Source organism: Clupea harengus, chromosome 12, assembly GCF_900700415.2.
Source record: "Clupea harengus chromosome 12, Ch_v2.0.2, whole genome shotgun sequence".
Classification (NCBI taxonomy): Eukaryota; Metazoa; Chordata; class Actinopteri; order Clupeiformes; family Clupeidae; genus Clupea; species Clupea harengus.
Genome location: NC_045163.1, coordinates 17,205,943 through 17,218,442, shown reverse-complemented (window position 1 = coordinate 17,218,442; position 12,500 = coordinate 17,205,943). Strand labels below are relative to the sequence as shown.

Below are 12,500 nucleotides of genomic sequence, written 5' to 3'. Positions count from 1 at the left end.
GACCGTTCTTCTTACTTTCTCCAGTCTCACTGCAGCTTCCAACCTCATCTCACTCTCCCCTGACCAGCTCCTCTCAATCAGTGTGGCCCCATGTGAACCAGAATAATTACCCCAAGCTTGTTTAGGGTGTGAGACCATCAAAAAGGGGCACTGGAGAAGCTGGGTATGACCACAGAATTACAAATCTCAGCACCCAGCATCCAGCCCAACACCAAAAACTCACGAGACCACTCTCTGTTTGCCTCTGATAATGAGCTTGGGTGAGTGACACACAAAATGATCCACTTGATTTGGTGGATTTTTGGGCCTTACTGGAGGTGGTCATGTCAGTATATGAGCAGTGGCGAGCTGTGACTGAACTGGGCAGTGACACAAGTCATGGCAAGAGGTATTGATCACACTGTGATTTCTCAAGTCAACTGACTCAACTCCAGATAGGTGCGGTATCAAGCTGTGTATGAGTGTCATCAGATCATACCGCAAAGGTCAAGAGAGACATAGATATAGAAAGAAAGTGTATATCCATGTATATACTCTTTCAACTAAGTGAAGCAAAATGGTGCCATTAACACAAGACTCTCTTCCAGCACCATGGACAGCGAACAGGGCCGTCTGATAAAAGTAGGCTGCTGCTGCCCACACACCAAAGACCAGGGGGCGCGAATTATTTTTGGTCGACTCTTCACAGCGACTTACTGGTCGAACAAAGCTGATCAAGAAACACATGACATAAAGTATGCAGATAATACACCGCATCCAGTAAATGTGAACAGATCGAGTTGATGGGTATTTGTTATGAACCTCCAGTGAAACAAAAAGTGAAAGCCAGTAGTGTAACCTTTTGATCCGCCACACCAAGCATGGTCTGAAATTCCATTTTTTTGCAGACCTTATGAAAACTGTAATGGTTTAAATATGCACGCTGTATAAGCTTACCTCCAGAAACCTTAGAAATGAAGCAGATCACATAGGCAGGAGGTACGGGCTTGAGGATACTCAGCCCAAGGGCTCGGGTGAAGTTGGCAGGTGTTTCCCAGTGCCTCAGGCTGATGTTTGGGGATAGTTTGGTCGACTCTTAGTGTACCCAACGGCTTCAACATGAGGAGCACACGGAGCTAATGTCACTGTAGCCAAGCATGCCAGAAGAAGACAAAAATATTATATTTGAAAAAAAAAAAAAACGTATTTCCTTTTCAAGTTGTTGATTCCATGTAGGCTTTTCAACCGGAATAACACGCGGTGTCTAATTAAAATTACGTGTCCCGTCAAACTCTCTGAAGAGTCATTGGCGCAGTAATCCCTTTAGTAAGTTAGTCCACCACTTTCAAAAGAAATTAGCTGTCTCAACTTCACATCAGTCGTACCTCCTTTGGTGTGCTGAACATCAGTAGCAAGGGAATACAAATATTGTAACTTCCAAAAGGATGGCTGCGGCGACGATTAAAGGGCGCTCACGTATATTACAAATATCACAAGTAGGCTTTTATTTTCCACAGCGAGGTTGTTATTTAGTAGACACTCCGTCTGTTTTCGGCGAGGAAAACGAGCCCCGTGTGCGTAAGACTCCCAAACCACACGAAACAGGTGCACTCTCAGTGAAGCCCACCCGTTTGTCGGTCTGCAACTTGGAAATTACAGCTCCTCGTAACGAAGCCGTTTCCCATTATCCTGCGAGCAAGCTCAAGCCCTTCTCAGCCGTAACAACCGGGAGGAATTCGCAACCTTCCCTGGCGTATCTGCCTCGTTGACAGTCACGGACGCCTAGGGCCACCGTACGTCTGAGCAGCTAGCTGTTCCCCGGATCTTCGCGCGGAGTAATTGCAGCTGCTGATCTCGCGGGCTAAAGCCCCCTATAAATCTCCCCCGCACGCTTACGATGCGTGTGTGAAGACTGGGCGACAATTCCAGGCAGCGATGATGTTCGTCGGAGAGGTTGTAGTGGTCACATCACTGGGGAAAACGAAAAGCTAGTCTCCCAGCATTAATTAAAGCCCAGCGGAACTGCCCAAGTGTGCGCGGCAGGAGTATGAGTGATTACTTTACATTGATGGCTGGCTAAATTATCTTTTCTCATCAGTCCGAGAACTGACTATGGGCGAATGGCACATTAAACTAATTCGGACCTGAAGCGTGGAACATTTCTCAGACGGGAAAAGTAGATGGTGGTGTCTGCTGACGAACTTATGCACTCAGCCACTCCCCCAGTGCCAGAATGACAAGAGTTGTGGAGTTTATTCTGAATCTGTAGTATTTTATTTAAATGTCATACACGTTCAGTTTTGTTTTCTATTTAGTTGTGCGTAATGAAGGCCTGTAAGCTGAATGAAAATCGCAGCTGGGACCACAGAGGCAAAACGCATAAAACGGTCTGCAAGTCCTTTTCCCATTTCTCACAGCTGTTTCTCGGCCGACCGTTTGATGGAACCAGCGGTCGTTTACGGTCAACACAGCGCACATAATTCATCTCCTGTGTATCGGACATGGAGAATATTCCCCTCACTCACTCACTCACTCACACACACACACACACACACAAACACTGAGAGAGCAAAGAGAGAAGAGTCGTGATTGAATAGATGTAGAGCGGTTCTATTCAGTATGTGCATTATATAAGGAAACAAAAAGCTAGCCTTCAGCAGAAGTACATTTCTCCACACTCAAAGGGGATACCCGCTTTAACCCAAAAGCTACAGCTTGCTCAGTGAGCATTAGCAAGACATTCTAAAATATCCTCGAATATTCCCCCCACAGCAAAAATTCATTCTGTTCACATTTTATCACAAACAGATTTCCCCAAGCAGTAGACTCAAGTTAAAGTATTAATGTACCAGAACCTTAAGTACTGTACTGTAGGTCATAACAAGGAATACACCCCTTGGCATTTACTCAGGAAAGTCTATCCTTCCATTTCAACCAAAACATTTACCCAGATTTTGGGATGGCACGCTACGGTTAAACAAATGTTTACACAAAGCATCAATATGGATGGACTAGCACTGACTTCCTAGCCCTGATACCTGTGGGTATCAGTTATGTTTACAATGGCATGGCTATATAAATCAAATGTATTCAAGCTTCTGTGCAGCATCTATCTGGACTCCTAGCTGAGCACAAGCTAACTCTCCATGCTGAAAAATGTGTCTTCTCCATGCTGTCAGCAGGTGGCATAACTCCACTCTAGTCCACCTAGGACACCACTCAGACCATCCCCAAGCCCATCTTAGCTGCTCAGGTCACCTCCTTCCTGGGCATCCTTCCTGACCTGAAGGTCCTCCCTCAGTGCCCTGCTACCACAGCCCCACAGCACCAGCTGCTGCGTAAGGACGAGCCGTGGGTGTGGTCTCAAAGTGCAACTTACTTAACCTCCAGTGTTGGCTCATCTCCACCCCCACTTTCGTGACCTGTGACGCGTCAACCACAGCGATAGGGACTGTGCTGTCACAGGCTCAGGACGACATTGAGAAGCTCATTGCCTTTGCGTCCGGTGGCATACAGCATGGGATCACCTGTGGCTGGATATCTGTGATGAGCACCATGGGGTCCCCCACCACCACCTACACTCCAAATGGCCAGACCACACCACTATTGGCACTATGACCTCTCAGGTCATCATCGACTTCCTGGACTCTCTCTTCTCCCACTGGGACAATCACCGGCAACAACAGACCTCAACTGGTCACTGCAGAGTATCACTGGATCTTGCAGTGGTGCATTGAGTTTGCACTATTCTATTACGCTGCAATCATTGTGTGCATGCCTGACCGTGACCTTCCGGAAGCAGCTGGGGGTAGAGCTTAGGCCAAACTGGCAGGGGGGGCAGCCTCGAGTGGAGAGAGTGATCAGAGGGGCTTGCTTGGCTGGAGGTGGCCACATGCTGTTTAGTTTGTGTAGCTGCACACTCAGCTACACTCTCCACTTGCAACGCAATGGTAATTGCCTTAGACAGCGATAAATCATCTGATTCGAGTGACTCGCGCGCTTTGCGCGTTGTTGGTATGTTCAATCAACGGGTTGCGGATCACCTTGTCCTGCAGCGCACCGAACTTGCATGAGCTCGCCAGCCCCCATAAATTAGCCACATACCACTGCATAGACACAGTTGTAGCATCCACACATCTGTTTGCTTTCTGCATTTTCCAAACCTACCGACAGAACCAATACACTCTGAGGCACACAATGATTGCAGCACAATAGAACAACGCTAACTCAGTGTATCACTGAAGACCCAGTAAGCAGACATACCAGTGTTGTTCAAAACCTTTTAAGGCTCTTCAGGGTTGCTGCTGTGGAGTACTACACTAGTTTGCTCTAGTGGCACTCAGTGGCGCTATCTGAGATCATAAGATCTAAATTGCACCTTTTATTAAAGAACCCTTCAAAGGACCCTTTCATAATTTGGCTGGTTAGGACAAGGCTGCAGCCCTGGCTATTGTTATTGGAAAGAGATGAACTCCTGGAAAAGGAGACGAGTAGATGTCCCACACAGATAGAGACCAAGTTTCTCTTGCACCTTTAAATATGGGTGTCATTTATGCAGGGGATGCTGGGGATATGTCCCCACCACTTTTTGCGATCACCAATTCAGTCCCCATCAGTTACCTATTACACATTTCAGTTGTGATGCATGTAACATGTTTTTGAACCTATTTAGTCCTTACATTACACCAATATACCATGCCTTTCCCTGACTTAATTTGATTGATCTGTAATGTCAGTTGGGCTTGTGGCTTCACTTACAGTCATCATCACAGGGTGCAGTTGCCTGGTACAGTTGCACTATTCCAGATTTGAAGCGCATATGGCAGCTCATTCAACCGTCAGGGATGTACATTTTTTTCCAGGAAGGCATGTCATGAGAAAAATTATCATGATTTGTGCAAACATGTCCCAATGGTTGAAAACAAAACCTGTCAAATAATTTGTATGTTTGTGTGTCTGTTCCTAAGTACATCTGTCACTTAAATAGCGAGTGTATGGGCCAGGGCGGGTTCAGCGAGTCGTAATCGGCGATGCCACCTCGCACACAACCAGACCGCCTGAGCTCGGCCCAAACGCATGTGCGTCGCACTGGGCCTGGCTGTCCCCTTCCTCTGCAATGACAAACGATGACAGAACAAACTGCGGCATGACTGAGTACATGCATTTATGCGCATAAACAATGGAACGTATGCACATATGCCCTTTAAGCAGTATCCGCGGTTCCACATATTCACGACACAGGGAAGGTTTTTGCAGTCTACTTCAAGCAATCAATTACTGGATACATATCATGCATAGGGAACAATATCGAGAGTATAGATTGCATCAGGACTAGAGGACATTTGCGGGACCCTCTATGAGCTCTTAATAGCATCTAAATATTAACACATGGGTAAATCAAAAAGGGGCATCTTTGTGGCGTAATAGACTAGGAGCTGGAGTCGCAGATGTGCTGAGCACAAAAGACTTATTGTCTTGTGGCTGGATTGTGATATTGAGAAGGGCCCAACTCAGTCCCTAGTTTCTCCCCCACCACCCGACCCAGACAGCCCCCGTCTTCCAAGCTCCCCTTTTCAGCCTTGGCTTTTTTTGTTTGAGGGAGAAGGGAAAACAGGATTTTTATTGCATTAATTATTTAGCCCCCAAATATTAGAGAGGCCCGAGATTGGTCTGTGTTGCGGTGTTGCAGTGACAGGGGTAGTGAAATATTTATAAATGGAGGGAGACGGCTGGAAGAGAGGCTATTTTCCCTTCATCCGCACCCCCTATCCATCTATCCATCCATCCATCCAGCTTCTGCCCACTACACCCCCTGTGCCTCGGTCCAAATGGATCGTCCCTTGCTCTCCAGGCATGGAGAGCAGTACCCCCCTGTCTTTCAGTGGTTCTGGTCATCTGACATGTGGTATAGTACTATGATGACTGTAGGGATTTGATTGGACTTGACTGGTTTGAATGAAAGGAATAAGGCAGTAAGCTACTAGTCACTTCTAGCTACTAGTCACAAAAAAATCCTGTGTGTCACAGTGACCTCTCATGGTACAGCATATCATACAGTACCTAACTCACTGTGCTTTTCTAAATACTGTGGACATGCTCAGAGGAGTGTGTTTGTATGATCTTGCATCATAGTTCCCATAATACTGTCACACTGTCAGGTCAGGTTTTGAGTCCTTACGTATTTTATTGACAGTGCACCATATTGTATTCCATTATATTACGGTAAATCCTGCCATTGTATCAAACCATAGTATATCATATCCTACAGTACATACATCATTGTGTTTGTCCAGTATTATTAGACAATATGTGTGGTAATAATGTACACTTTATTGTATGCAGCACCTTTCTAGCAGAATACAGAATACAATCCAGAAAATGACAATTAAACACAAACGAAGAAGAATGACAATAGTGAAATTGGATATAAAACTGAACAAGGAGAGGAAATGGCATAATCATGAGTCATGGTACAGTGTGTATCACAACATGACATTATACTTTTATCATATCACAGTATATACCATAACAGTGGCCCAAGGTTCATTGGGGTGGTGAGTCATTGTTTAAAACAAATGACATTCAGATCTGTGTGTCTGGGAGACTGTTACAGATGCAGCCTGTCCTGTCCAGGCTGGTGTATGGGATGGGTTGGGCTGTGTGTGTGTGTGTGTGTGTGTGTGTGTGTGTGTGTGTGTGTGTGTGTGTGTGTGTGTGTGTGTGTGTGTGTGTGTGTGTGTGTGTGTGTGTGTGTGTGTGTGTGTGTGTGTGTGTGTGTGTGTGTGTAGGGTGGGGTGGGAAGCTGTGGTGACTGAGTGTTCCCAGCTCGATAATGTCAGAGGGAGCCTCAGGCCACCAGTACCCTGGGTATCACAGTTTGTGCTTGTGGATGGGTAATGCTCTCTCTGTCTGTCTGTCCTTTTGTCCCTCCCTGTCTCTCTGCCTGCCTGTGCCTCCCTCCCTCCCTCCCTCCCTCCCTCCCTCCCTAACTGTCTGTTTGTCTGTCTGTCTGTCTGTCTGTCTGTCTGTCTGTTTGTCTCAATCTATCTCCCTGTCTCCCTATCTCTCTGTTATATCTCTGTCTAACTTTCTGTCTGTCTGATTCTTGTCTGCCTGTCTCTGTCTTCTTGTCTATCTCCTTGGCTGTCTGTTCATATGTCTTCCTCTATGTTTCTTCATGTGTGTCTGTCTCTTTCTTTCAGTCTCTGTTGCCCTGTTCATCTATCTTTATCTCCTTCTGTCTCTCTGTGTCTCTCTCTCAATTTCAGATGTTCACATTTTCTCTGTATTCTTTTCTGTTTTTTTTCCTATAGTGTTTCCCTGTCTCCTTCCATTTCTCTCCAGCCATCCCTCTCTCTTTTCCTGTCAAAGCCTCTCTCTCTCTCTCTCTCTCTCCGCCCTGTCTCTCTCTTTCTCCTTCTATATGCCAGAACATAAATCTCTGACAGCAGACATGCAAGCTCATGGTCTCACACACACACACACAAACACACACACACACACGCATGCACACACACGCATGCACACACACACACACACACACACACACACACACACACACACACACACACACACACACACACACACATGCAGCAAATCCCTTGCAAATAGAATTTCCTCCTCGCTCCCTCGCCTTGCTGTGCCGTGCCTTCTCTCTCCGCAGACGCATATCGCCTGTCTTTTCCGCGTCATCCCCACCTTCCGTAACCCTGCTTCTATTTCTGAGGCTGGCCAGGCCTGTCGCTCCATTTTCCATCTGTTTGTTTTCCCTTCGCAGTCTCTCAACTCCCACACCGACTCCTCTATCCCTCTTACTTCATCTCACGGCCTCCCTCCCTCGCTCTCCCTCTCGCTCTTCCCTTGCGCTCTCTTTTAAAACCATGCTATCTCTCCCTAAACCCTGACTCCCCCGTGCAGCTTTTTCTGGTAATACCTCACACAGGCCAAATCACAGCCCTGCGTGAGTAATGCTGGACATGTGCTCGGATATTGTTGTGTGATGGTAAAAAAAAAGGTCTTGTGCCAAATGTAATGCTCCAAAGCAAAAGGTGTATAGTTTGTCAATGCTGTACTTTTTCTCCCTTTAAAATGTATATTCATATTCTTTGTTCTGCACTGTTTGTGTGTGTGTGTGTGTGTGTGTGTGTGTGTGTGTGTGTGTGTGTGTGTGTGTGTGTGTGTTTTACGGCTGCAGGAATATAAGTGCACAGACATGCTGGGACACAAACACACATCCTCTTGACAGCTGCCCCACACATCATTTCGTTAACCCACGAGAGTGGCTTCTGTTCCACAACACCCCCCCACACATCATCTGTTTAACCCAAAATATAACCACAGTTTTCTTTCCTCATCCCTCTCTCCCTCCTTTTCTTCCTTTCTCTTCCTTCCTTTATGTCTGTCCTTACCTTTGCCACCTCTCGTAAATCTGTCTCTCTCGATCCATACCTCCCTGTCCTAGGCATTCCCCCCTCTATTTTTCATGTTATGCTCTTCCTACTCTTTTCTCTCTTTCACACTCTATATTCTCTCTCTCTCTCTCTCTTTTATTCCCTTCATCTCACCAAGCCTCTCCCTCCTTATGTCCATCTCCCTATCCTCCTCTCCTTCTCTTTCTCCCTCCCTCCTCCTCTCCCCCTCCACTATGGCCACAGGGGTACAGATAACCTTTAGCACCGCGGTCATCAGCTCCGTGTGTCTTGATTGAGCCGCCTCAATTGGCAGCTGCCGGATGCTCCTTCTCCCTCCCCTAGGAGAGCCTGAGGCAAGGCTAAGCTGATGAGCCTGGCCCAGTGTGTATGTGTGTGTGTGTGTGTGTGTGTGTGTGTGTGTGTGTGTGTGTGTGTGTGTGTGTGTGCTCCATCTCCATTGCCTCTCATTCACTCACAGGTCACTTATCAAGCCTCAGAGGAAGAGAGAGGCAGGTGGGCTCTTAAAACAACACACACCGCAGACACAGGAGAGGCTTACAGCAACAGGTGAGGTGGGAGATGATTCTGCAGTGGGATCTCTTTGCATATGGATTCTATTTGCATAGGGACAAAACCAAGAGATGTACAGGTGTACTGACAAATGTAAGGCAGGAAAATCGACACATACTACAGATTAGCATACAAACATCCATCCCCTAAATTCACATTCACACATACTACAGACTAACATACAAACATCCATCCCCTAAATTCCCATTCACACATGTATCACACAAATTCAGTTCATTCAATATATCACAAACATATAATACATACATACATACATTTATACTAAGTGTGCAACACACACACACAGAACACAAACTAGGACCACACACGCACACAAATTAGCCTTATGGAAGCCACTATTTCTGGAGCTCACCACACACTGTTTGATGACTCATAATGATGTCAGCTGTGGGAAATACCAGGAACTGCTAACTTCCAGCAACACTGAAATGAACATATAAAGCTTTGGGAAGTCTCTCCCCTCTTCTGTGTGTCTCGCCCCATCTAACTCAAGGTACCCGAGTCATACTCCTGCGTATCTGTGGTGAGGCACCAGGGAGGGAGGTCCGGTGAGGCGCGGTCGGGTCGGGTCCTATCTTATTCTGGTCAGAAACTTGGCTTAGCTTCAGAGGGGTTGGGAGATTTATGTAAAGCCCACTGCAAGGGTTGGCTCCCAGTGAGTCGTGGACGTGAGCGATTCATGCGGGAACACTGAAGGCCATTACAGACAGCTCGTGACTCTGTAACGGACCGGGTCCATAGCTGGAACTGAGCCAGACGTGGTCCAGATTCAGACCAGATCCGTCCAGGAGTCAGTTGCTATGTGGGGTAAAAATATCTGGCCGGCTGTTCACAGGTCTCAGGTCCCAGGTAATTCGCCCAAACGAGCTTTGTTAATTGGTTCAATGCAGGTTGGGGTCTGAGTCTCAGGTTAATTGATCGATAGGTCAGCTACAAGAGTTTGGAGTCGTACCTGCTCGCTGCACTGAAGTGTCACTTACAGTCACAAACCAAACAATGGATGTTTACTTACCATGGAGGAGTCAGGTTCAGGCAGCAAAGCACAGCTGATGTCCTCTCTTAATCCGTCTGTGTGTCGTTACCCTGTGTTCCCGTCTCCTCATGGTACCTCTGCTGCTTGAACCTCAAGTGTGGGGAAATATTGACTGATGGGACTGCATCTTTATCACACACACACACACACACACACACACACACACACACACACACACACACACACACACACACACACACACATCTAAACAGCCTGTGGGCTAATGCAATTAGCACAACCTCATTTGTGTGTCCAATTCAATTCCAACCATTTTTTTCTAATTCTTCTTAAAAAAGAGTGTTTCTGTTACAGCACAAAAGGCCATTACAAGCCCAGGCAGCAAATGGTCTGATCATTTACGGGCTCTCCTCAATGACTTGTGCCTCCATTAACACAAATGGCAATGTGGTATTTATGCCATGCTAATCACTGCAATTCCCTGGACACTTAAGACCAAAGCACCTTGGCAAATCTTTCATTCTTCTCTCTAGCGCAGGTAAGACAACAGCCCAGATATCAACCAGGTAACTGTTTCCCCATCACCTATTATTAACACAAGGGCAAATTAAATATATCAGCCCTCTTCACTCTGTCCGGTTGTGGTAGACCTGGTGAGAGTTTTTTCGCTCTCGACAACACTGCTAGGTGAGCGATTATGTTTGGAGTGCCTGTGCGATGAGACTTGTGAATGCTCATGTGAATAATTTCACAGTCAGTGCTCTCCCACACAGATTTCAATCTGGTGAGAGTTACTAGGGAAAAAAGGGGTCAGGATTTTATGTCAGTGTGTCTGTAGAGCTGTCTGTCACGTTTGACTCAAGTTACAATGCATAAATCTGAATGTAGTGGCTTATTTCCAAAACAAAAAGGCTATATTTTAACATTAGGAAGTGCCATGACTATTATTCCAACTGATTTACATGATTACAATTGTGACCCTGACTGCAATCAGACAAGGCTTCACTCCTAACCCACCTCTAACACACAATGCTCACACTATTTTTTTCACTCTTTAGCTTGAAATCATACAAGAATTTCAATATTATGCATAACCTACCCAAAAATAACCTTTAAAGTGGCTCTTTTATCAGCTCAATCTCTCTGCTAAATGATCCTGTCCAGTGACCTAAGATATATAGAAGAATCAAATATTTTCTCCATGTCTTCCTCTTACATTCTTCCGTTCTCTGCCTATCTGGTATAAATATTCCCTAAAATGTGCTCTCAAGATATACATGGCATGCCATCAGCCCAAAATCAAAGACAACATCACAGAAACATCAAGAGCAAAAGTGTTGCTCAGTTGAAAAATAAAGATGTCCGTGAGTATATACACACCCACACAAGCCACTTCACAGGAGTCAAGTAGAATATTTAATACAGAGCACCTCTGGGAGTACAAACAACAACACTCGTCTGCACAAAGTGGTGCTGCGAAGATCAGCTCGCAATCGGTAGCCATGATAAAATATTCAGAGCGATTGCAACACGCTCGATCATCACACAGGGAAAATCCAGCATGACCCCTCTCCTGACAACAACTGCCTCTCTGCTACCAGTGGTCCACCAGGCCTGGGCTTGGAGACTGGGAAATGTAAAAAAAAAAAAAACAGTTTGACCTGAGGGCTAAAGCAAACAGAACAATTGAATTTTGCCTAATAAAGCTTAACGTGATTAAGGCGGGATGAAGAACAGGCTGCAACAGGAGGCTGAGCTTTTAAAGAGTGGCCGGAGAGTACGGGGGTTAGCAGAACCAGAGCCAGAGAACAGAGGAATGGGTGCGAGGGCAGGACTGCAGGAAAATAACTGAAGGAGAGAAGGAAAAAGAAAGAAAGAAAGAAAGAAAGAAAGAAAGAAAAAGTAAGAGAGAAGGCAGGGAAGGTGGAAGGAAGAAGCAGGTGAGAAAGACACCAGTATTAAATGATAAAAATCTAAAGAAACACCTCGGGCGAAAAAGACCTGCATTGTTAAACCGGAAGAGACAAAGTCAAATTGTATAAAAGCCTTTTTTAGAAAGAGAGCCCTCACAGTTGAGAAAAAACACTAAGAGCTCCTCTAACACCAGGTAGGACAAAGGAGAAACACCTCTGACGTTTTTGAGTTCTGAATGACAATACTGTAATTGTGTGTCAAACCAGCGAGAAGAGAGCAAAATAAAACAAGGAAGGGCAAAAACAATTACCCAAAAACAGGAAGAAAGACAGAAAGAAGGAGAGTTCTCAAGGACCCCGGCGGAGGGCCGATGCGACTGCTGAGCAAAGACCTGCGTCTCCAAGACGTCACCCTCATGTACCTGACACTGCTGGCCACACTGGTGGTCATTCTGGTGGCTTCCTACCAGACGACCAGTGGCCCCTCGCGGACTCCGCTGCGCTACCACGTCCCCCTGGACCCTGCCGGGCAGCTGGAGCTCTCCTGGAATGTCAGCTACGCCCGGCAGGAGGTCTACCTGGAGCTGTGGGTCAAGGAGCCACGCCACGGGGTCC

The 12,500-nt window shown here is 46.3% G+C and overlaps 2 protein-coding genes across 2 annotated transcripts in view; one reads left to right on the top strand and one right to left on the bottom strand.

Moving 5' to 3' along the window:
• Window positions 1-2,544, bottom strand: part of fam163ba (family with sequence similarity 163 member B, genome duplicate a) — a 31,145-nt gene extending 28,601 nt beyond the window's left edge. Inside the window, exon 1 of the mRNA XM_012834111.3 lies at window positions 937-2,544. The gene's annotated coding sequence lies outside the window, so the exon portion shown is untranslated. The remainder of the gene's footprint in view (window positions 1-936) is intronic.
• Window positions 2,545-10,917: 8,373 nt separating this feature from the next.
• Window positions 10,918-12,500, top strand: part of dbh (dopamine beta-hydroxylase (dopamine beta-monooxygenase)) — a 19,810-nt gene continuing 18,227 nt past the window's right edge. The window contains exon 1 of the mRNA XM_012834109.3: window positions 10,918-12,500. This exon is cut by the window's right edge and continues 83 nt beyond it. Within this exon, the coding sequence (XP_012689563.2) occupies window positions 12,257-12,500 (244 nt within the window). The 5' untranslated portion in view covers window positions 10,918-12,256.